The 24983-nt window shown below is 50.3% G+C and overlaps 2 protein-coding genes across 2 annotated transcripts in view; one reads left to right on the top strand and one right to left on the bottom strand.

Annotated features, from left to right (window-relative positions):
* Positions 1–23001, top strand: part of TMPRSS9 (transmembrane serine protease 9) — a 58092-nt gene extending 35091 nt beyond the window's left edge. The window contains exons 9-19 of the mRNA XM_053580918.1: positions 2274–2548; positions 6493–6629; positions 11450–11762; positions 13488–13659; positions 14301–14572; positions 15207–15343; positions 18205–18568; positions 20489–20660; positions 21331–21596; positions 21702–21838; positions 22535–23001. Of these exons, the coding sequence (XP_053436893.1) occupies positions 2274–2548; positions 6493–6629; positions 11450–11762; positions 13488–13659; positions 14301–14572; positions 15207–15343; positions 18205–18568; positions 20489–20660; positions 21331–21596; positions 21702–21838; positions 22535–22696 (2407 nt within the window). The 3' untranslated portion in view covers positions 22697–23001. The remainder of the gene's footprint in view (positions 1–2273; positions 2549–6492; positions 6630–11449; positions 11763–13487; positions 13660–14300; positions 14573–15206; positions 15344–18204; positions 18569–20488; positions 20661–21330; positions 21597–21701; positions 21839–22534) is intronic.
* A 112-nt stretch (positions 23002–23113) lies between these two features.
* Positions 23114–24300, bottom strand: TIMM13 (translocase of inner mitochondrial membrane 13). The gene is made up of 3 exons (XM_053580907.1): positions 24046–24300; positions 23896–23964; positions 23114–23674 (listed from the first exon to the last, which is right to left on the bottom strand). Exons 1-3 carry the CDS (start codon positions 24163–24165, stop codon positions 23576–23578), a joined length of 288 nt encoding a protein of 95 aa, XP_053436882.1. The 5' UTR covers positions 24166–24300; the 3' UTR covers positions 23114–23575.
* Positions 24301–24983: the final 683 nt, after the last annotated feature.

Raw genomic sequence — 24983 nt, 5'->3', positions numbered from 1 at the left:
GAGACACTCTTGCTCAGGCTGGTCTTGAACTCCTAAGCTCAAATGATCCACCTGCTTTGGCCTTCCAGAGTGCTAGGATTACAGCATGAACCACCAAACCTGGCCCTCTTTTTTATTTTCTTTCTCTCTCTCTCCTGTGCTTTCTGCTTTCTTGCTGAATCTGAACATATTATTGTTTTAATTAATTAATTTTAAATTTTATTATTATTATTTAAGATAGAGTCTCACTGTCACACTTGGTAGAGTGCTGTGGTGTCACAGCTCATAGCAACCTAAAACTCTTTTTTTTTTTTTTTCTTTTGTGGTTTCTTGGCCAGGGCTGGGTTTGAACCCACCACCTCCGGCATATGGGACTGGCACCCTACTCCTTGAGCCACAAGCACCGCCCCAACCTAAAACTCTTGGGCTTAAGCAATTCTCTTGCCTCAGCCTCCCAAGTAGCTGGGCCTACAGGTGCCGGCCACAACCCCTTGATAATTTTTTTGTTGCAGTTGTCATTGTTGTTTAGCTAGCCCAGGCTGGCTTTGAACCTGCCAGTCTTGGTGTATGTGGCTGCCGTGGTAACCACTGTGCTATGGGTGCCAAGCCTAATTTATTTTTTTAATTGTGGTAAGTTATATATGACATAATTTACCATTTAACCATTATAGTTCAGCAATATTAAGCACATTCACAATATAGCCATCACTACCCTCTATCTCCAGAACTTTCTTTTTTTTTTTTTTTTTTGAGACAGAGCCTTAAGCTGTCACCCTGGGTAGACTGCCATGGCATCACAGCTCACAACCACCTCCATTTCCTGGGCTCAAGCAATTCTCCTGCCTCCGCCTCCCAAGTAGCTGGGATTACAGGTGCCTGCCACAACACCTGGCTATTTTTTGGTTGCAGTCATCATTGTTGTTTGGCGGGCCTGGGCTGGATTCGAATCCGCCAGCTCAGATGTATGTGGCTGGCGTCTTAGCTGCTTGAGCCACAGGCACTGAGCCACCAGAACTTTCTCAACTTCCCAGACTGAACTCTGTCCCTGTGAAACACTAACTTCCATCCCCTCTGCAGCCCCTGGCACCCACCATTCTACTTTTTGTCTTTGAATCTGATGGCTCTTGGGACTTCATGAGTGGAGTCATACAGATTTGTCCTTTTGCAACTGGCTTATTTCACTGAGCATAATGTCCGAGGTTCATCCATGTTGGAGCCTGTGTCAAAATCTTCCTTTTGGGCTGGGTGTAGTGGCTTACTCCTGTAATCTCAGCACTCTGGGAGGCCAAGGTAGGTGGACTGCTTTAGCTCACGAGTTTGAGACCAGACTGAGCAAGTGAGCAAGAGTGAGACCCCGTCTCTATTAAAAATAGAAAAACTAGGGCCAGGTGGGTGGCTCATACCTGTAATCCTAGCACTCTGGGAGGCCGAGCCAGGTAGATTGCTTGAGCCCACAGGTTCAAGATCAGCCTGATCAAGAGCGAGACCCCATCTCTAAAAAACAGAGACATTATGACAGGTGCCTGTAGTCCCAGCTACTTGGGAGGCTGAGGCAAATGAATCGCTTAAGCCCAGGAGTTTGAGGTTGCTGTGAGCTATGATGCCACAGCACTCTACCCAGAGTGACAGAATGAGACTGTCTCAAAATAAATCAAAAACCAAAACCAATAATCTCCTTCCTTTTTAAGGCTGAATCATGTTCCACCATTTGGATGGACCACATTGTGTTTATCCATGATCTGTCTATGAACATTTGGGTTGCTCCCACATTTTGACTGTCATGAAGAGTGATGCTGTGAACATGGGTGTACAAATATCTGTTCAAATCTTATATGCCAGTATCTGTGCAAGTATCTACCCAAGTTCCTTTGGGTAGATATCCAGGATTGGAATTGCTGGTTTACATGGTAACTTTGTCTTTAATTTTGGGGGACGACACCAGACTATTTTCCATAATGTCTGCACCATTTTACATCCTCACCGCAATGTACGGGTGTTCCAATTTCTCCATATCCTGTTGACACTCATTATTTTTTATTCTTTTGAGGACAGCCACCCTAATGAGTGTGAAGCGGTATTTCATGGTGGCTTTGATTTGCAGTTTCTCTGATGACTACTAATAATTGATGTTTTGTTCACCGTGGGTATTTCTGGCATCCATTTTTGATTTTTCAAAATACTACATCACAATATTCTTTATCTTGACAACTGAGATTTTTGGCACTGCCTTAAATTTTTTTGCCCAAGGTGAGTGTGCTGCCGGGTGGCCTCTGAGCTGGGGTTTGCCCCTGCAGATTTCAAGACCCAAGGGAGTGGGTTGCCTATGCGGGCACGACCTACCTCAGTGGCTCTGAGGCCAGCACCGTGAGGGCCCGGGTGGCGCGGATCATCAAGCACCCTCTCTACAACTCAGACACGGCTGACTTCGACGTGGCGGTGCTGGAGCTGAGCCGCCCTCTGCCTTTGGGCAGGTACATCCAGCCCGTGTGCCTCCCCGCGGCCACGCACATCTTCCCACCCAGCAAGAAGTGTCTGATCTCGGGCTGGGGCTACCTCAAGGAGGACTTCCGTAAGCATCTTCCCCCACCCCAGGCAGGCAGTGGCCAAAGAAGGTGGCAAGCAATGCACAGTCGATCCTCATTAGTCTCTGATTCTGTGTTCTTGAATTTGACTACTTGCTGAGATTTATTTGTAACTCAGCATTGAGACACATGGGACTTTTGTGGTCTTTCGTAGACACACACAAAACAGTGGACAATTTGAGTTGCCCGATGGGCACAGTCCCAGCTGAACTCAGACGAGGCCACATTTCACCTTCTTGTTTTAGCTCATTCTGTGAACAGTGTCTTTGAGGGCTTCTGAGAGCCATGTTTTTTTGCGTTTTTGTTTTTTTTATTGTTGGCCTGTCATTGTTTAGAATGTCTACGGAGTGTACTGAAGTGCCGGGTGGCAGTCCTCAGTGCAAAGAGGCTGTGCTGAGCCTTGATGAGAAAATCCATGTGTCAGAGACGCTTCCCTCAAGCAGGAGTGATAGTGCCTTCTATTAATAAATCAACTGTATATACAGAAGGTGCCAAAAATGCATACACATTTTAAGAAAGGAAAAAACTGTACTAAATTTGTCATACTCAAGTTATATTTGATTTCTGCAATTACAAGAGGTGCTCAACATGACTTGTATTATTTATCTTTTGTTATTGGTATATATTATTAGAATTTTATTTATTTTTTTGAGATAGACTCTTAAGCTAATGCCCTGGGTAGAGTGCTATAGCATCATAGCTCACAGCAACCTCCAACTCTTGGCTCAAATGATCTTCTTGCCTCAGTTTTTCTTTTTTTGGCCGGGGCTGGGTTTGAACCCGCCACCTCTGGTATATGGGGCCGGTGCCCTACTCCTTTGAGCCAAAGAAACCACCCAGTTTTTCTATTTTTATGGAGATGGGGTCTTGGTCTAGCTCAGGCTGGTCTCGAATCCATGAGCTCAAGCAATCCTCCTGCCTTGGCCTCCCAGAGTGCTAGGATTACAGGTGTGAGCCACCTTGCTGGCCTATTATTATAATTTTAATATAGTTTTTTCTTTCTCAAAATGTGTATACTTTTTTTGGCATCCTTTCTATATTGAATAAGGTGCCTTTTAAAATTTTTTAGAGACAGAGTCTCACTTTGTTTCCCAGGCCAAAGTGCAGTAGTACAGTCACAGCTTACTGTAGCCTCTAACTCCTAAGGGTCAAGCCTTCCTCCCACCTCATCCTCCTGAGTAGCTAGGACTACAGGCATGTGCCACCATGGCTGGCTAAATTTTTTTTTTTTTAGACAAAGCCTCACTTTGTTGCCCTGGGCAGAGTGCAGTGGCATCATAGCTCACAGCAATCTCAAATTCTTGAGCTCAAGAAATCCTCTTGCCTCAGCCTCCCAAGTAGCTGGGACTATAGGCACCCACCACCATACTTGGTTAGTTTTTCTATTTTTATTTTTTTGTTTGTTTTTTAAAATTTTTATTCAAATTAATATCAGGGTACAATATTTAGGTTACATTGTTCTCACTTCGAGGACAAAGTTCCATTTGTAGAAGAGCCCCTCACCCAGCTTTTCTATTTTTAGTAGAGAGAGGGTCTTGCTCTTGCTCGGGCTGTCTTGAACTCCTGAGCTCAAGCAATCCACCTGCCTCAGCTTCCCAAAGTACTAGGATTATAGCTGTGAGCCACTGTGCCTGGCTGCCTGGCTAATTTTCAATTTTGTTTTTTTTTTTTTTTTTGTAGAGATGGCATCTTGCTATATTGCCCAGGCTGATTTCAAACTCCTGGCCTCAAGTGATCCTCCTGTCTTGGCCTCCCAAAATGCTATGAATTATAGGTGTGAGTCACTCCACCTGGCCCAATGAGGCATCTTTAAATAGAAACACACATAAGGCGAGGTTCTGTACTGATCAGTTGATAAAACATGACCACAGGCTGGCAGAAACCTACCCCTGTGCTTCCTCTAGGAGCAGAGGCTCAGGACTCACTCATTACTCACTGACTCAGTGTTCGCAGAGAGTTTATGGAACAGAACTGCTGTGAATAATGGGAATCGACTGTGCTTTGATGGTTTTAACTCTGGGAAGGAAATCCACATGATGCTGCAAGAAAAATGAGTTGGGGGAACAGCACGCAGGACAGGGTTCTTGGAAGGCGAGGCTGGCAGGTAGATGTACAAGGCGTCATGGGGTGGGGAGGGCATCCTGCAATGAGGGCAGGAAGGGTGAGCTCAGAGAGGCAGCGAGGGCCTGGCACATTCTAGAAAGAGTGGACAACACGGAATAAAACATTCCCACTATCACAGGGATTGCTACTGGGAAGCCCTGGTCTAGAACATTCCAGGGCTCCAATACTGTATCCAATATAGTAGCCATGAAGCACAGGCTATCTCAGCCGATCTACAGGTTTTCATACATGGTACCTGTCATGACTCTGTCAGGGTCTGCGACTCCCTAGCAGGTCCTGTTGGGCTTTGCTTCAGGTTTTCTCAGGTCTGTGCCTGAGAAAAAATGTTTCCACCTTGCAAGAATGAAACATATTTTCCAGCAGGATCTAATGAGGAAAGAAAGTTGATGATGATTCTAGTTGATCAATAACCACTGGAGCTCCTCTGGGCCACCCCCACTATTTCAGGGGGTGAGCAGAAAGTAAAACGGACAGAAATTTACAGTGGAAACCCTGGCCACAGCTGGCTACTATGCATTTGGGATGTGGCCAGTTAGAGAAACTGAGTTTTTTTTTTTTTTTATTAAATCATAGCTGTGTACGTTAATGCAATCATGGGGTACAATTTTTTTTTTTGAGACAGAGTCTCACTTTGTCACCCTCAGTAGTGCTGTGACATCATAGCTCACAGCTACCTCGAATTCTTGGGCTCAAGCGATCCTCCTGCCTCAGCCTCTCAAGTAGCTGTGACAACAGACACCTGCCACACCACCCGGCTATTTTTAGAGAGGGGATCTTGCTGTAGCTCAGGCTATCAAACTACTTCAGCCTCCCAGAGTGCTAGGATTACAGGCGTGAGCCACCGTGCTCAGCCTAGAGAAACTGAGTTTTATTTTTATTTATTTATTTTTTAGAGACAGAGTTTTACTTTGCTGCCCTCGGGAGAGTGTTGTGGCGTCACACAGCTCTCAGCAACCTCCAGCTCTTTGGCTTAGGCGATTCTCTTGCCTCAGCCTCCCAAGTAGCTGGGACAACAGGCGCCAGTCACAACACCTGGCTATTTTTTTTGTTGCAGTTTGGCTGGGGCCGGGTTTGAACCTACCCCCCTTGGTATATGGGGCCGGTACCCTACTCACTGAGCCAGGCACTGCCCCGAGAAACTGAGTTTTAATGTGTATTTCATTTTAATACATTCCAATCTACACCTGAATAGTCACATGTGGCTGGTGGCTACTGCATTGCATAAGATGATCCACAATAAAGCATCAGAGGGGGAGGAACCCAGTAAGGGGTTCTCAGGCAGCGACAGGGGTCCACAGAGAGAAGAGACAAAGGAGGAAGTAGGGCACATTCTGTGGGGCAGAAGTGCAAAGGCCCTGGGGAGGCTGGAGTTGACAAGATCTGATTCAACTACTTGGTTAGGAAGGGATCTGGCAGGGCTGCACCAGACTAGCTGCAGAAGTGGGTAAGAAATGAATGGGATGACCCAGGCAGGACTGATGGGAGAGATGGGGGCAGGTATTAGATATAGTTGAGCCAAGAAGAATGACTCAGAGAGGGAGGTTGGGATGGAGAGAAGACTTGAGGCTGTCTTGGAGTTTGGGGTCTGAGCCCCTGGGTGGAAGCATCTGGGACCCCCTGAGATGTTATCAGAGGCATCTGTGGGGTATTTACCTTTTGCTGGTTTCTCAGACAGGTGCTGCTAGCAGCCAGGCTTGCAGCTGGGGAAACTGAGGCTCAGAGAGAATGCACTCTTTAGCCTTCTGGCTCAGGGTGGCTGCCAGGGCTCTGGCACTCTTACTCTGCTCCTCTCTCCCTACTGGGGCAGTGGTCAAGCCAGAGGTGCTGCAGAAAGCCACTGTGGAGCTGCTGGACCAGACCCTATGTGCTGACCTGTACGGTCACTCACTCACGGACAGGATGGTGTGTGCCGGCTATCTGGACGGGAAGGTGGATTCCTGCCAGGTGAGCCTGTGGTGCCCAAGACCAACTGGGGATGGCTCCTGGGTTTCTTCCCCATCCCTCCCCCCATGGCCTCTCTCCCTAGAAAAATGCGTGAATGGACACAAGAATGTTCAGATGCTGAGGGATGCACAGATGTTTGGACCCCTGTCCTGGGGGGATTTTAAAGCAGTTAAGACTGAGCACCAGGTGGTGCCTTGATGGTCTTACAAAAGCTCCAAATAAGTGCCACTCTGTGATGGGCCTCCCTGTTCTGTCTCCATAGGCCCCAGGTGCCACAAAGACAGCCTAAGATGGGGTTACTGCATAACTCCCTCTCTAATCCAGGACCTGTGTAAGGGCAGGGACACTGCCACCAAGGGACCCAATGTCTGGGCCACAGATTCCCCATCTGTTGGGGGAAATGGCTGGTTGGTCTATAGTCTCTTAGCCCTGACAATCAGTCAGCCATGAGTGAGCAGTTGGCTCATCTTGGGAAGGTTCCAGACATCCAACAGAGGCAGCTTGGACTAGCTGCAGCAGGAGAAAGGAGGTGTCCTTTTGAAGTGACCCCGATTTTCAAAGACGGTGTTGCTGATTCTCCCAGACTCCAGACCTGAGGTGCTTCTTTGAGTCCATCTTGCCTAGTTATGGTGGACAGATTAACAGCCCCCCACAAAGATGTCCATGACTTCATCCTTGGAGCCTGTGACTACATCAGATTGCATGGCAGAGGAGAATTAAGGTTGCAGGTGGAATTAAAGTATCAAAGCAGCTGATTTTAAGACAGAAAGGTCACAATGGATGATACAGGGGGCCCAGTGTCCTCACAGGGTCCTCATATGAAGAGGCAGGAGGGTCAAAGGCAGAGAGAGATTGGAAGATGCTGTGCTGCTGGCTCTAAAGGTAAAGGAAGGGGCCCCAAGCCAAGGGATGTGGGCAGCCTCTACCAGGGGTCCTCAAACTTTTTAAACAGGGGACCAGTTCACTGTCCCTCAGACCGCTGGAAGGCCAGACTATAGTTTAAAAAAAAAAAAACTATGAACAAATTCCTATGCACATGCACATATCTTATTTTGAAGTAAAAAAACAAAATGGGAACAAATACAATCACACCACCTCATGTGGCCCACGGGCCACAGTTTGAAGACCCCTGAGACGTCTAGACTCTGGAAAAGGCGGGAGATGGGTCCTCCCCTTTTCCCTCCTCAGGAGGGCCATGCACTGCCACACCTTGATTTTAGGCTTCTGCCTTCCAGAACTGTTGCAAAATAAATTTATGTTTTTTTAAGCCATTAACTTTGTGATGCTTTTTTACAGCAGTGATAGGAAACTGATGCAAAACTGATGCACTTTGCTTCTGCTTCCTCCCCTTTTTTTGAAACAGTCTCACTCTGTCTCCCTGGATAGAATGCTGTGCCATCATCAGAGCTTACAATGACTTCCAACTCTTGGGCTCAAGTGATCCTCCTGCCTCAGCCTCCTGAGTAGCTGGGCCTACAAGGTCCTGCCACAATGCCTGGCTAGTTTTTCTTTTCTTTCTTTTTTTTTTTTTTTGAGACAAGAGTCTCACTATGTTGCCCTCAGTAGAGTGCCATTGCATCACAGCTCACAGCAACCTCAAACTCTTGGGCTTAAGCAATTCTCTTGCCTCAGCCTCCCATGTAGTCGGGACTACAGGTGCCCACCACAACGCCCAGCTATTTTTTTTGTTGCAGTTGTTATTGTTGTTTAGCTGGTCTGGGCTGGGTTCAAACCCGTAACCCTTGGTGCATGTGGCTGGTGCCATAGCACATAACCACTGTGCTATGGGTGTGGAGCCTAGTTTTTATATTTTTAGTATAGGCAGTGTCTCACTCTTGTTCAGGCTGGTCTTGAACTCTGGAGCTCAAGCAATCCACCCACCTAGGCCTCCCAGAGTGCTAGGATTACAGGCGTGAGCCACTGTGCCTACTCTCTTCTCCCCCTTTTCAGAGCATGACCATGACTATGTAACATGGCCAACTCCAGAACTCCAGTGACAGGCAGGAGAGTGAGTGACTTCATCATAGAGTAGGTAGCACCGATTCAGAGGACAGCAGTGGTCCTGACATGAATTTGAGATGAATGTGCCCCTTTCTTTAAAGAACAATCTTGGTTTTATAGAACTGTAAAGAAAACCAACACAGAGCGGAGAAACCCCAAACCCAAACACTTGACCTCAAGTGTCTGGAACCACATTTCAAAACATAGTCTTCAGAGACTAAACAAAGAAAGAGAAATTGTTGGGTTTATTTCTAGGTGCTTCATAGCTTTTTGTCACTGTTGAGGGTAAGACCTCTTTTTTCCCCTCTAACATCTTCTAACTCTTTAGTGATATCTATTCTGCTATTCAGCTCCCGTTTGGATTTTATATCAACAATTATAATTTTTGTTTTCAAGAAGTCTTGGGCCAGGCAAGGTGGCTCACACGTGTAGTCCCAGCACTTGGGAGGCCAAGGTGGGTGGATCACCCTGAGCTCACAAGTTCGAGACCTGCCTGAGATAGAGCGAGACCCCATCTCTAAAAAAAAAAAAATAGCTTGGCATTGTGGCAGGCACCAGTAGTCCCAGCTACTCAGGAGGCTGAGGCAAGAGAACTACTTGGGCCCAAGAGTTTGAGGTTGCTGTGAGCTATGACGTCACAGCACTCTACTGAGGGTGACAAAGTGAGACTCTGTCTCACAAAAAAAAAAGAAGGCTCACTGCTCTTTGTTCTTGTTTTGCCATTTCCTATTCTTGTTGTGTGGATACCACTTCTTTTTTCTCAGAGGACCACAATTTAATCATGTGGTGGTCATTCCAGACTCTATACTTGTGGTTAACTATATTTCAGGCAAACACAGTTATTCTTTATCACATGGATATTGATGTCCCTCAAGTGTTGCTTGATTCTTTTTTGTTGTTGTTGTTGTTGTAGAGACAGTCTCACTTTATGGCCCTCGGTAGAGTGCCATGGCATCACACAGCTCACAGCAACCTCCAACTCCTGGGCTTAAGTGATTCTCTTGCCTCAGCCTCCCGTGTAGCTGGGACTACAGGCGCCCGCCATGACGCCCAGCTATTTTTTGGTTGCAGTTCAGCTGGGGCCGGGTTTGAACCCTCCACCCTCGGTATATGGGGCCGGCGCCTTACGGACTGAGCCACAGGCGCCGCCCTATTGCTTAATTCTTGATGTGATCTCATGTTTGCTGTCCATTTTCTCTGGATGGGGACACTGGCAGTTTGTGTTCCAGGATTGGATGTTTCTTTTCCAGGAATCAAAGACCTCCCTATCTCCCTGACCCTTTGCTGTTGCCCAAATCCCTTTTTCTATGCCAGCCAACACCAGTCCTCTCGAGAAAGCTTTCTCTTCTCTCTTGGGCATCAATATACAAGTTGGGCTGCCACTTCCTTCTGTTGGCCTCTCATGAGTCTTATGGTTTTTGGTCCATCACTAAGAAGCACGTCTCTTGAGTCCCTTGTTTTTCATTTAAATCTTTGCTCTCATTTCTAAGGCCAGGCGTGTGAGGAAAAGGCAAGGAGACATGATTACATTGGCTTAGGTTACCATACTAAAACCAGAACATGGAGAAAATGTTGGGAAATAAGAGGGAGCTTGCGTTTAAGAATGTAAGAGTAGGGTGGCACCTGTGGCTCAGTGAGTAGGGCGCCGGCCCCATATACCAAGGGTGGCGGGTTCAAACCCAGCCCTGGCTGAACTGCAACCAAAAAACAGCCAGGCGTTGTGGCGGGCACCTGTAGTCCCAGCTGCTCAGGAGGCTGAGGCAGGAGAATCGCGAAAGCCCAAGAGCTGGAGGTTGCTGTGAGTCCTATGATGTCATGGCACTCTACCCGAGGGTGGTAAAGTGAGACTCTGTCTCTACAAAAAAAAAAAAAGAATGTAAGAGTAGGGTATGGCGCCCATACTGTAGCTCAGTGGGTAGGGCGCCAGCCACATACACCCAGGCTGGCAGGTTCAAACCCAGCCCAGGCCAGCTAAACAATGACAACTGCAACAAAAAAATAGCTGAGTGTTGTGGCAGGTGCCTGTAGTCCCAGCTTTTTGGGAGGCTGAGGCAAGAGAATCATTTAAGCCCAAGAGTTTGAGGTTGCTGTGAGCTGTGATGCCACAGCACTCTACGGAGGGCGACATAATGAGACTCTGTCTTAAAAAAAAAAAAAATGTAAGAGTAGTAGGCCGGGTGTTGTGGCTCATGGCTGTAATCCTTAGCTGCGCTTTGCGGTAGACGCCTATAGTCCCAGCTACTTGGGAGGCTGAGGCAAGAGAATTGCTTGAACCCAAGAGTTTCTCTACCAAGGGCAACAGAGTGAGACTGTCTCAAAAAAAGAAAAAAAGAATGTAAGAGCCAAGGTGAGCTGAAAACCAAGAGAGGCAAAGGATAGTGAGAATACAGGATGAGAGAGCAGATCAAACACTTTGGGAGAAATGCTGCAGTTACCAGTGAGGTGTCTACTAGCAAGGCAGCTGCACTGTCGTCAGCCTAAGCAAGTGGTGACATCATCAAAGATCTACTGGGTTAGGGAGGGAAGGAGATGTTGTTTATTTGGGTCAGGTTTTAGACTGCCAGTCATCAATCTGAAAGAGAGCTTTACAGACTCCACTGTCCAACTGTCTCAGGTTCTCTTTTTCCCTCAAAAGACGGAGAAACTGAGGTTCTTATGGGAATTATCAGCCTGCCTTTGCACTGCAAGCTCATGTGGAGAGAGATCTCAGCAGTCCCCATCTGGGGCTCCTTTTTTGGCTTTGCAGCTCTTGTTGGCTTTTGTACTGGCTGCTGCTGCAGAGCCCCAGCCCATCCTAAGGCTGTGCTTTTGCTCCCTAGGGTGACTCAGGAGGCCCCCTGGTCTGTGAGGAGCCCTCCGGCAGGTTCTTTCTGGCTGGCATCGTGAGCTGGGGAATCGGCTGTGCAGAAGCCCGGCGTCCAGGGGTCTATGCCCGAGTCACTCAGCTGCGGGACTGGATCCTGGAGGCGACTACCATGACAAGGCTGCCTCTGGCCCCCACAGTGGCTCTTGCTCCTGTCACCCCTAGTGGGCCCACCAGCCCGGAAAGCCCTGTGGTCAACACCCCCACCAAACCCACACTGACCCCTAGCACTGTGCCTTTAGATCCAGTCACTGCTCCTAAGCCACAAGGTATTTTCCAGGCAGACAGGTAAGAATAGGTGCCCCTCCTACAACCCCATACAGGGCCAAATTGATTGGTACTGGTTTTCCAAAGCACTCAGTAGGAAAGAGACTGATGATTGATTAAGCAATGTCTTCCTAGAGCGTAGGTATAGAGGAAGGTCACAGATTAGCCATCCTTCAGGTTTATATTTTTTAGTTTAGTTTTTTTTTTTTTTTTTGTGAGACACTTTGTGTCTCACTCTGTCACCCAGCCTGGAGTGCAATAGTGTCATCATAGCTTACTGTATTCTCCAACTTCTGGACTTAAGCAATTCCTCCTGCTTCAACCTCTTTTTTTTTTTTTTTAGAGATGGAGTCTTACCTTATTGCCCTCAGTAGAGTGCTGTGGGCTTCGATGATTCTCTTGCCTCAGCCTCCCGAGTAGCTGGGACTACAGGCGCCCACCACAATGCCCAGTTATTTTTTTGTAGCAGTTTGGCTGGGGCTGGGTTCGAACCGCCACCCTCAGAATATGGGGCCAGTGCCCTACTCACTGAGCCACAGGTGCCACCCGCCCTGCTTCAGGCTTTTGAGTAGCTGTGACTCCAGGTGTATGACACCACATCCAGCTAATTTTTTAATTTTAAGTGGGTCTTGCTATATTGCCCAGGCTGGTCTTGAACTCCTGTGCTTGGGTGATCTACCTGCCTCAGCCTCCTAAAGTGCTGAGATTTCAGGTTTGAGCCATCGAGCCCAGCTTCTTTTCACTTTCTCAAAGATGTCCTGTGAAGCACCTATGGCATGGCTCACAGAGAAGAAAGAGTTGGGCTATTGAATTTGGGGACAGGGTGGGACAAAGGTAAAATTGAAATGAAGCATGGTCCATTGGATTAAAGCCAAGCAGAGCCTCCTGTGAAGGGGTCAACATCAGGTCTGGACTGCACATCTGAACCACAAAGTTAAGATGTATAGTATTGGCAGGGCATGGTGGCTCACGCCTGTAATCTTAGCACTCTGGGAGGCCAAGGCAGGGTGGATTGCTTGAGCTTAGGAGTCCAAAACCAGCCTGAGCAAGACTCTTGTCTCTAAAAAATAGCTGGGCATTGTGGTGAGTGCCAGTAGTTACAGCTACTTTGGAGGCTGAGGCAAGAGAATTGCGTGAGCCCAAGAGTTTGAGATTGCTGTGAGCTACGATGGCACAGCACTCTACCAAGCGCAACAAAGTGAGACTCTATCTCAAAACAACAACAACAACAAAAAAACAGGGGGTCCAGGCACAGTGGCTCATGCCTGTAATCCCAGCACTTGGGAGGCGGAGGCGGGTGGATTGCCTGAGCTCACAGGTTCAAGACCAGCTTTAGCCAGAGCAAGACCTCGTCTCTAAAAAATAACCAGGCGTTGTGGCTAGTGCCTGTAGTCCCAGCTGCTTGGGAGGCTGAGGCAAGAGGAAAGAGGATCACTTGAACCCAAGAGTTTGAGGCTGCTGTGAGCTAAGACGCCTTCATACTCTACCAAGGGTGACCAAGTGAGACTGACTCAAAAAAAAAAAAAAAAGATGTACAGTATTGCGTCCAGAAGCCCCTTCTCAAAGCTCTGCACCGGGCTGTAAATTGAGGCAGATTTTCTGCATACCTGGGCCGGGATGGAGCCAGGAGATTCATTCCCTCATTCTCAGACCACTTCTGGGGTCCAGGATGCTTGACTACTGAGCAAACCACAATGCCCAGACCCTTCCCACTTGTCCCTTCACAGACTGCGGGGCCAGACCCGCGATGGAGAAGCCCACTCGGATCGTGGGTGGGTTCGGAGCTGCTTCTGGGGAGGTGCCCTGGCAGGTCAGCTTGAAGGAGAGTTCCCGGCACTTCTGTGGAGCCACTGTGGTGGGGGACCGCTGGCTGCTGTCTGCTGCCCACTGCTTCAACCAGTAAGGCCCGCCTCCCCAAAGAGGGCTGCCCAGCCTCCCCTCCTCCTGCTCTGTCAGTCACACCGCGCTGGGGCTGCCAAGGAGAAGCAGGGGTCCCTGAGAGCTGGCGCCTGGCCAGAGAAGGGGGAGGCGCATTGTCATTGCCTGATACCTGGGCTGCATCCGTCACAAAGCTGGGGGCGGTGCCTGTGGCTCAGTTTGTAGGGCGCCGGCCCCATATACCGAGGGTAGTAGGTTCAAACCCAGCCCTGCCGAACTGCAACAACAAAAAAAATAGCTGGGCGTTGTGGCGGATGCCTGTAGTTCCAGCTATTTGGGAGGCTAAGGCAAGAGAATCACCTAAGCCCAGGAGTTGGAGGTTGCTGTGAGCTGTGTGATGCCACGGCACTCTACCGAGGGTGATAAAATGAGACTGTCTCTATAAAAAAAAAAAAAAAAAAAAGATTCACAAAGCTGAACAGACGGATCTTTGTCATAGATATAGATAATGAAGCCACACAGGTTTTCTGACTTGCCCACAGTCACCCAGTTGGGACCCTTCTCAGGAGCAGTCCTGCTGCCCCTCCCTGGAGTCTGGGTCTGAAGGGTGGCCCACCCCTAAGGGGTAGCAGGTGGCATGTCTGAGGGCCCCTGTCTCACAGCACCAAGGTGGAGCTGGTGCAGGCTCACCTGGGCACAGCGTCCCTCCTGGGCCTGGGAGGCAGCCCAGTGAAGCTTGGGCTGCAGAGGGTGGTGCTGCACCCACTGTACAACCCCAGCACCCTGGACTTCGACCTGGCTGTGCTGGAGCTGGCCAGCCCTGTGGTCTTCAACAAGTACATCCAGCCGCTCTGCCTGCCCCTGGCCATTCAGAAGTTCCCTGTGGGCCGCAAGTGCATGATCTCCGGGTGGGGTAACACACAAGAAGGAAATGGTGAGTCCCATCAAGGGGAGAAGTGGCCTCATCCTCCAGGGTTCTTAGCTAGGCCGGGAACCTCTGCTGCAGACCTGGTTGTCTTTGGTCCTGCAAACCACTCCTCTCTTCCTTACACCAGGGGATGCAATGTGGCCTGTGTATATAAATAAAGTTTTATTGGCACATGCCACACTCACTTACTTATTCATTTACTGATCATGGCTGCCTTCCTGCTACAACAGCAGAATTGAACAGTCACGATAGAGACCATCAGGGCTAGAAACCTGAAAATATGTACTCTGTGGCTCTTCATAGAAAATGTTTGCTGACCCTCATGCTCTGCTGTCCAGAGATTCCTTCCCACCCCAACAGTTAACATTTCCTTCAAAACCTCAGAATAACCTTCCTCCAGGGCACCTAGATGCTGGGCAGCAGCCCTGTGGGGACACTGGCTCCGAGTTGGGAAGCTGTGAGCCCGCATGGGGTTGGACTCCTTGCCCTTGCAGCTTTCCTGCAACTCTGTGAGCCTCCATGTCTTCATCTGCAGGACAGGGATAGGCCTCACTGTCAGGGTATTTAGCAGAGCTAAATGGAACATAGTTTGGTGATGATCACTCTGTAAGTGCCCTTTGGGGCTCTCCTTTCCTGGCAGCTACTAAGCCTGACCTTCTGCAGAAGGCGTCTGTGGGAATCATTGACCAGAAGATGTGCAGTGTGCTCTACAACTTCTCCCTCACAGACCGGATGATCTGTGCTGGGTTTCTGGAAGGCAGAATTGACTCCTGCCAGGTAAGTATTCAAAGGAGGAAATTGGGTGGTTTTAGGTGAAATAAAACATCCTTTCCCCTGGCAAGCCTACATATGGGTCTAGATTTCTGGAGTACTCAACCTATATGCAAAGACAGAAGTAAATGAATTTTCAGAGCAGCAGAATTTGAGAAAGGAAAACCTGGAATGCCCATGATTGGAAGACATCTTAAAGGATCCTATGTCTAAACAGATTAGATAGGAGTTAGAAAGTATGCCACAGGGCCAGGCACGGTGGCTCACGCCTGTAATGCTAGCACTCCGGGAGGCCAAGGTGGGTGGATTGCTTGAAATCATGGGTTCAAAATCAGCCTGAGCAAAAGCAAAACCCCATCTCTACTAAAAATAGAAAAACTGAGGCAAGAGGATTGCTTCAGCCTGAGTTGGAGATTGCTGTGAGGTATGGTGCCACGACACTCTACCCAGGGTAACAGCTTGAGACTCTGTCTCCCCACCCCCCCAAAAAAAAAGTATGTAGTAGATCTATACAAAATACACATATACGAATTTTAAAAGATGTATAGTATACATTAACTGAAAAGTTGGCCAGGTGCAGTGGCTCATGCCTGTAATCCCAGCACTCTGGGAGGCTGAGGCAGGAGATCACTTGAGGCCAAGAGTTGGTGACAAGCCTGAGCAACATAGCAGAAACCTGTCTCTAAAAACAAAAAAAAAAAAAAAGAAAGAAAGAAAGAAAAAGAAAATACAATGGGAATTTAACTAACCAGCTCTATTTCTGGAACCAGATTCCTGGATTCAAATCCTGGCTGTGTAAACTCAGGCAAGTTACTCAACCTCTCTGGGCCTCTGATCCTCTTATGTAAAGTGGAAACTACAGCAATACATATCTTCTAAGACTGCTGTGGGAATGGCGCCTTGCAGATTCTTTTTTTCCTACATTTTAATTATATTTATTCTGTATATCTAACAATAAAGACAAATACAAATAGCTATTATTCTTTTTGTTTACTCTATATATAAATGGCCAATTCATAATAGTTAGCTTTTTTTTTTTCTTTTTTTGAGACAAGAGTCCCACTATGTCACCCTTGGTAGAGTACCGTGGCATCACAGTTCACAGCAACCTCAAACTCTTGGGCTTAAGCAATTCTCTTGCCTCAGCCTTCCAAGTAGCTGCGACTACAGACACCCGCCACAATGCCCAACTATTTTTTTTTGTTGCAGTTGTCATTGTTTAAGCTGGCCCGGGCTGAGTTCAAACCTGCCAACTTCACTGTATGTGGTTGGCGCTGTAACCACCGTGCTAAGGTGCCGAGACAATAGTTAGCTTGTTATCCTGAAACAATGTTGAGTGAATAAAGTTCCAAAATGTTACATGTGACACATTTATATCAATTTAAGATAACATTATATATTGTATTTTCTAAAAATATAAATGTAAAGACATAGTGGGGGGAAAGGCCTAGAAGAAAGCACACCAAATCCCTAAACTGTTTACTCCTGGGAAGGTGAGGGATTGGGATCAGAGATAGGGCTGAATCAGTCCCTACTGCTGTCACAAAACACCTCAATGCTTACCAGTGAGTAAACCACAATTTTATTCAGATCACAGATTTCATGGGATGAGAATTCAGGCAGGGCACAGTGGGGCTGACTTGTCTGTGCCACATAATGTCTGAGGCCACAGCTGAGAAGAATGAAAGGCAGGGAGTAAATCAAAGACCGGTGGGCAAGGAGGCATCTCACTGGCATGCCTGGTGTTGGCTTTTGGAGGATTTCAGCTACTTGCTATACATGGCCTCTCCAGGGGTCCACCTGGGCTAGTTTGGGCTTCCTTACAATATGGCAGCTGATTCCTAAGAAGTAGCAGCCCTGGCCAGGCAAGGTAGCTCACACCTCAAAAACTGAGGCAAGAGGATGGCTGACCCTAAGAGTTGGAGGTTGCTGTGAGCTATGATACCATAGCACTCTATCCTGGGTGACAGCTTGAGACTCTGTCTCAAAAAAAAAAAAAAAAGGGCAGCACCTGTGGCTCAGTGGGTAGGGTGCCAGCACCATATACCAAGGGTGGTGGGTTTGAGCCCGGCTCCGGCCAAACTGCAACAAAAAAATAGCCAAGCATTGTGGCGGGCGCCTGTAGTCCCAGTTGCTCGGGAGGCTGAAGCAAGAGAATCGTCTAGGCCCAAGAGTTTGAGGTTGCTGTGAACTGTGATACCACAGCACTCTACCGAGGATGATAAAGTGAGACTGTCTCTAAAAAAAAAGAAAAGAAAAAGAAAATAGCAGCCCTATTAAAGGAGGAAACACAGGGCATTTTTATGACCTAACTGGAAATTACCTTGAACCTCTGTTCCCAAACTCTGTTGGTGAAGGCAGGCATAGGGAAGGACACAGACACCCCCACATTCAATGGGAGTGTCAAGGGCTCATTTCATCAAAGAGTATCTGAGATACTGTTATAGCCATCTTTGGAAAACACTATCTGCTACATAGCCTATGCTTTATTTGTAACATTCGAGAATTTTTTAAAAAGTAGTATGTTATGGTGTAATTCTCTTGAAATACAGCCCAATGACTGGCAACTAATAAGCAGTCATTCATTCCAGGTCATGGGACTATCCATGACTGTTATTTTTTTCTTTAGAGTTTTCTGCACTGTTTTACACCTCCAAAACAAAAGTGAGAACGACGGAGGCTCAGAGAGAAGTGACTTGCTCGAGGTCACACAACCAAGCATGGGTGTGAAGCCAGGTCTCCCAAGTCCCTGAGCTATATCCTGCTCCCCTGTCCGATCTCACCCACTAGTGGGAACTCGGGAGGGCCTGGCACTGCCCTGTGGAAAAGGCATCCAGATAGTCAACCAGTACTCTGTCCTTTTCCAGGGTGACTCTGGGGGCCCCCTGGCCTGCGAGGAGACCCCTGGCGTGTTCTACCTGGCGGGGATCGTGAGCTGGGGGATTGGCTGTGCACAGGCCAAGAAACCTGGTGTGTACGTGCGGATCACTAGGCTGAAGGGCTGGATCCTGGAAACTATGTCTTCCCGTCCCTTCCCTGTGTCTCTTCCCTTGACCACAAGGGCACCAGTCCCCTCCAGCCATCCCTCCAGAACAGTGGCTGGCTTCACAGTCCCAGTGGTTACCACCAGCCAACCTGCCAATGTGACTGTATCCACCATGAGCGCCACTGCTAGGGAACACACGCCACGGCCAGATGCCCCTGAGACCACCATGCACTCTCAGCTACCAGGTATTGTGAGAAATGGAGGACCCACGTGTGTGTTGCTAGTCTGCTCATGCTACCTGTGCCAAACACAATGGACCAGGTGACCTAAACAAAAGGTGTTTATTTTCCTGGAGGCCAGAAGTCTGGGATCAAGGTGCCCTCAGGGCTGGTTCCTCCTGTAGCCTCACCCCTTCGCTTGCAATCAGCTACACACACACACAGGAAGCTGTGGAGCACCAGTCCAGAAACCTCTTATAGGAAGCTCTGCAGCCAGCAGGAAAACAGAGACAGATGCTCCGTGCCTGCCACCCTCCAGGCCAGAGTAACATTTCAAACTGATATATGACTTCTAACAGTAAAGTTTCTGACAGTCTGGTTTCTTAGTAAGGTAGAAATCAGTGACAGCACAGAGAAGGTGGTGTCCTGGGAGAGTGTTTCCTGTATCTGGACTCACCAGGTCTGGCCTCCCAGAGTGAGTTACATGACTCCATGCTTACTTTCCCAGGCTGAGTTGATTTTTACTTTTCACCAGCTATGCCCTGGAAGCTCTAAACTTGAGGCCCAAAACAGGTGGCGAAGGCCCCTGAGACACAGGCAGGGATATGCGTGGAGGCAGCTAGTGTTTCCAAGAACAGGGTCTATAGCTTCTGTCGGATTCACTAAGGCCACCTGGACTTGAGGGTCAGATGGTGCCACGAGGCCCCCGTCTGTTCAGGGGTGCTAGGCTCTGGGCACAGCAGGGCTGGTGGGAATGTAGCAGCAGCCTCTGGGACCTTCCCCTCCTCTCCTGTATGAGACACTGAGCCCCTTCTTTTCCTTGAAACCTCTGTAGCTGAGGTCCTGGGCAGGGGGGCATCTCCCAAACTCTCAAGGAGGAAAATGCCCCTCAAGAGTTACCAGAGCCTCCTCCATGGGGGGTACAAGTGGGCCCTGAAGCACCTCTGGAAACCACTTATCTTTCTCCAACTGTGTTCTAAGAAGTGCTTTGAGTGGGGCATCACTTGGGGAGTGACCTGCTTTAGGGGAGGCATCATAGCCTACAGCAGCAGTTCTCAACCTGTGGGTCGTGACCCCTTTGTAACAATGAAAATACATCTCGGCATTAGGAAGGTTGAGAACTTGCCTAGAGGCAGTAACAGGAAAGGATCTAGGCAAGTGGGGGGAGACTCATGCCTATGACCCCAGCACCTTGGGAAGCAGAGGCAGGAGGATCATTTGAATCCAGAAGGTGTAGGCTACAGTGAACTATGTTAGATGACAGAGCAAGACCCTGTCTCTAAAATAGAAAATAGAAAAATTAGAAAAAAAAAAAAGGATCAGGCCAGGTTCAGTGCCTCACGCCTGTAATCCTAACACTTTGCAAGGCAAAAGCAGGAGGATCATTTGAGCACAAGAGTTCAAGACCTCATCTCTACTAAAAATAAAATTAGCCAGGTGTGGTGGCAAGTGCCTGTAGTCCCAGCTACTTGGGAGGCTGAGGCAGGAGGATCACTTGAGCTGAGGTTGCTGTAAGCTAGGCTGACACAATGGCACTCTAGGCTAGACCAGGAGTGAGACTGTCTCAAAAAACAAAAAGAATCTAGATAAAGAGGGCCAGGGAAGGCACCCATGTCCAGAGGCTCTACAACGGGCCAGACTCAGCTCCTGGAAGACTGAGAGATGCCCAGGGGTGGTGATGTAGGAGGGGATGGTGGCCTTGTCACTAGCAGGGGAGGAGGTACAGCCCCCAGGCTGAGGTCACAGGAAACAAATGAACTGCAGAAATCCCAGAGAGCTTATTTGCAGGGCCGAGCGCCAGGCCCAATGTCCTTTTCTGCAGTTTTCAGGGTCAGGTTCCCCCATCCATCTTCTGAGTTCCTATGCGGGGATACACAGAGTGTGATGCCTGGTGGGTTCTGTGGAAGTGCCCCTGGTCAACTTGTCCACCTGCCTGGGTCCCCACAGACTGTGGCCTAGCGCCGGCCATGGCACTGACCAGGATCGTGGGTGGCAGTGCCGCAAGCCTCGGGGAATGGCCATGGCAAGTGAGCCTGTGGCTACGGCGCCGGGAGCACCGTTGTGGGGCTGTGCTGGTAGCAGAGAAGTGGCTGCTGTCAGCAGCGCACTGCTTCGACATGTGAGTCCCCCAATGCCCCATCCCATGTCTATAGTTGATCTAGATCTGAAATGTTTCTCGAAAACTCATTGTACCTCCCCTCCTTTACAGGAATGTCCTCCACAGCCACCAGCTCCCACTGCCCCAGGTCGCCCCTTCTTTAGGCAGCCCTCCCCACACTGCCTAGGGCTGGGGAGGGTCTAACCCTGGGCTGAAGCCTCTCCCAGTTCTTGGGCAGACCCTCAGGGTACATGGAGTCACACCAACCCTCTCTGCTAGGACTTGGCTCCAGCCCTCTCCCCACAGCCTGATAGGGCACTCAAGAAGCTGGACCAGGCCAGAGGACCTGCAGACACCTTGCTCTGGGTGCATACCCCAAAGCCTGGCAGGGCTCAGAGTCAGAGGGTATAGGCAGGAGGCAGCAGGGACCCTCATGGCCACAAGAGCCTCCTTTTGTAGAGCACTGATAGTAAGTGCAAATACAGCCTGTGGTGTAATCTCAGTGCCCCGTGGTTCACCTTCCCTGCGGTTGGAGAAAAGGGGTAACTCCTAGACCATTTCCAAATCAACAGCCCAAGGCTGAGAGGTCAAGATCTCTGCCCAAGGTCCCAAGGTCAGGGGCCAGGGAAGTCCCAGCAGGCAGAAGCCATGTGGATTCTACTGACACCTGTCTCCCTCCACCTCCCCACAGCTACGGGGACCCCAAGCAGTGGGCAGCCTTCCTGGGCACACCATTCCTGAGCATTGCTGAGGGGCAGCTGGAGCGTGTGACACGTATATACAAGCACCCGTTCTACAACCTCTACACGCTGGACTACGACGTGGCACTGCTCGAGCTGGCCGGGCCCGTGCACCGTAGCCATCTGGTGCGGCCCATCTGCCTGCCTGAGCCAGCGCCACGGCCTCCGGATGGGGCACACTGTGTTATCACTGGCTGGGGCTCTGTGCGAGAAGGAGGTAGGCACGCCCAGTGCCACGGGAGGGGTGGTGAGACAGACCTTCAGGCCAGGGTCCCCAGGCATAGGACAGGGGCACAGCCCCAATGGCTGGTCTCACCTGCAGGCTCCATGGCGCGGCAGCTACAGAAGGCGGCAGTGCGCCTCCTCAGCGAACAGACATGCCGCCGCTTCTACCCTGTGCAAATCAGCAGCCGTATGCTGTGTGCGGGCTTCCCGCAGGGTGGTGTGGACAGCTGCTCGGTGAGCCCCAACCCCCCAGCCCCAGGACAAGAAATGGGATTCTGAACCCCTCTGGCCAGGTACTAACCCACAGGCGCACACTTCCCAGGCCGAATTTGAAACATCTCTCAAATTATCACTCTTTTTTTGAGACAAGAGTCTCAAGCTGTCACCATGGGTAGTGCCATGGTGTCACAGCTCACAGCAAGCTCAAACTCTTAGGCTTAAGCAATTCTCTTGCCTCAGCCTCCCAAGTAGCTGGGACAATAGGCGCCCGCCACAGCACCCAGCTATTTTTTTGTTGCAGTTGTCATTGTTGTTTAGCTGGCCTGGGTCAGGTTTGAACCTGCTAGCCTTGGTGTATGTGGCTGGCGTCCTACCCACTGAGCATGGGCGCCACCAGGTTCTGGAGGAATTTTCAATCCACAACTGTTTACTGGGCACCCATAAGCCAGTTCCCAGAAAGCTGCACTCTACCCCTGAACCCTGGAGAACACATGGGGGGTTTCCATAAATGTCTGACAGCAGCATGAATGAACTCATTTCCCAGATAATAAAAGTGAGGCCCACAAGGAAAGCCATTCACAGAGGTCACCCCCGTAGTGGCCTGGGACCTGGGGTGCAAAGGTCAGGCCAGCCTCTCCCCCTCAGGCCCAAGGGCTGCTGTGGGACAGGCATTGGCCTTCTCTGAGTGCCCTTTTTTCCCTCCCATCTTAGGGTGATGCTGGGGGACCCCTGGCCTGCAGGGAGCCCTCTGGACGGTGGGTGCTAACTGGGGTCACCAGCTGGGGCTATGGCTGTGGCCGGCCCCACTTCCCTGGTGTCTACACTCGGGTATCGGCTGTGAGAGGCTGGATAGGGCAGAACATCCAGGAGTGACTGCCATGTGCCTGCCCTGGCCCAGATGCCAGACTGAAGGCAGCACGAAACACAGGCTACCCAATTCAAGGAGGAGCATCCAGGTGGCAGGCAGTGGGAGGGTGGGGGGCTGTGGGCAACAAACTGTGGTTTGACTGCAAACTTTCTTCCAATAAACAGCCCTGCACCCTAGCTTGCTGGTTGCCTCAGGAGCTCCATGGCCCCACAAAGACCACTTACCTGTCCTTCCTCCGGGGCAAAGATATAAGGAAGATGGGGAAAAACAAGCCCCTACCTCAGGGGTAGGGCTGTTCTCCTTAATCTCTGGGGGAGGGTCTCATCAGCCTCACCTTCAAGGCCCCCTTCCGTGCTGAAGAAGACAATACCCCTGACTCAGAACCACAAAGGTGAAAGATGGACTCTCCACCCAGGGGAGGCTGAGGCCCAGTCTGGGCTGGGGTTTAGGAACACACTGCACCTCCTCCCAGGAAGGAAAAAGCACAGGGCTCTTTCTGCCCTTCCCCCAGCAATTTATTTGTCGGTCCTCAGGAGGTCACAGCTCAAGTAGGGTCTGACCACTCCCCACTCCAAGGTCCAAACAAGGTCTGCCTAGGACATGAGACTGACCTGGGCCCATCAGGTCTGAAGGAGGTGTCACCGGGCGGCCAGTATTTTGGAAAGGCACAGACGCCTCAAGACCCAGACTGCACTCGCTGGCAGAGGCCGGGGTGGGTGGGTGGGTAGGAGGACACAGTCCCATCTGTCCCAGCAGAGGCAGCGGTTCCACCCCCATGGTGTCACCACAGGCAGACAGTACGCGCGCGTGGGCCCCGCCCCACCAGGCACGTCCACTTAAACGCAGTGAAGTGGGAGCGGCCCGGCGGTAGCACCGTCTCCCACTCACATGTTGGCCCGCTCCCGCTGCAGCCGAGAGTTGTAGGCACGGGACACGGTGTTCCAGGCGTCCATGTAGCGGTCCATGCACATGGCGATACACTTCTGGGGGCAGGGAGGGGGCACGGACGGTTCAGCTAAGGCCCACCATGCCCCCAAACCCCCTACGCCCACCGGTGTACCCAGTTCGCGCCCTCCGGGCTGCAGACAGCGCTCGCACAGCGGCCATCTCCCCAACGCCCCGACGTCCCGTTAGTCTGCGCACGCGCAGACGCCCCAAACCGCAGCCCGCGAGACCCCACGGCCCTGACCCCCGCGGGACTCACCTGTTCAGAGTTGTCCAGGGAGCCCCCTGGCTTTCCGATGCACTTCCGGAAACACTTGTCCGTCATTCTCTGTGGAGACACGCAAGGCCTCAGCCACGATGCCCGCCTGCCCACAGGGGCGCCCCCGGCCCGGCCAGCCCCGCCCCGCACCTGCAGCAGCTCCTGCGCGTTGGCCACGGCAATCTGCACCTTCACCTGCTCCATGATGAGCCCCGGGTCCAGCTTCCCGCTGCCGGAGCCCCCGAAATCCGAGCCGAAGCTGCCCTCCATGGCTCCGCAAAGTCAACAGTGCCAAGGCCACGCGCACCGACCCGTAGCTGCACCGGAAGCAAGCCTACCGAAGCACTACGGGAAACGTAATCCAGGCAGCCGAACCGCAACTCCCACAAGGCCGTGCGCGCAGCCCCGACTCGTGCGCAGACGAGCCAGTTGCCGCCAGAAGCTTGTTTACCGTGTGGCTTGCCGGGGACAGACAGTGATCAGCTCACTGTGGCGGTTCTTGGCTCGTCCTGCAGGCCCTTCAGCGCATGCGCACAAAGAGCCAGGTATGCCTACAGCCCGCCCTGTAGTCAGACGAGTCGGGCGGAACTGGTCACGTCACGCACTCAGGAGGCTGCACTGGACATAAGAACTCGTTGGAGATAAACTTAAAATCAAAATGTTTATTGGGAGTGTTGTACAAAAGTTTCCAGTCATAAAATGTATATTACAAATCATGGGGGGAGGGGGTAAGACCACACGTTTGGCATGCATCTCCTTAAAAACCAACAAAATCTCTGAAATGAAAGTCTATGCCAGCCCATGGTAGTTGCAGTCCAATTCCACCTGCATGTTGTGCTGTAATGCTGCATCAGATGAGTGGGAATGGAACTACATTGAGATGGCTATGACACGAAGAGCATCAGCCCCATTCGGATCTTCAGTGTGAATACAACTGCTGCTGTCCAAGTGTAGATTAAAAACAGATCCAGGTCAAAGGCATCACTGCCAGAGAAGCAGTGATCTCATCGCCAGGCTCCTGGGTTCAGTGAGACACTGACCATCCTGTGCCCATGTCCCATTGTGCCAGCAACCAAAGGCCTCCTAGG

Source organism: Nycticebus coucang, chromosome 2 (assembly GCF_027406575.1).
Source record: "Nycticebus coucang isolate mNycCou1 chromosome 2, mNycCou1.pri, whole genome shotgun sequence".
NCBI classification, from domain to species: domain Eukaryota; kingdom Metazoa; phylum Chordata; class Mammalia; order Primates; family Lorisidae; genus Nycticebus; species Nycticebus coucang.
This window is presented reverse-complemented; position numbering and strand designations above follow the sequence as displayed.

What these genes read in the sequence shown, in the direction of transcription:
- TIMM13 (XM_053580907.1), bottom strand. Translation starts at nt 24,165, where the DNA reads ATGGAGGGCAGCTTCGGCTCGGATTTCGGGGGCTCCGGCAGCGGGAAG. An exon ending in ACGCGCAGGAGCTGCTGCAG is followed by an intron (nt 23,965 to 24,045) that starts GTGCGGGGCGGG and finishes GTGTCTCCACAG; the next exon opens with AGAATGACGGACAAGTGTTT. An exon ending in CCCTGGACAACTCTGAACAG is followed by an intron (nt 23,675 to 23,895) that starts GTGAGTCCCGCG and finishes CCCTGCCCCCAG; the next exon opens with AAGTGTATCGCCATGTGCAT.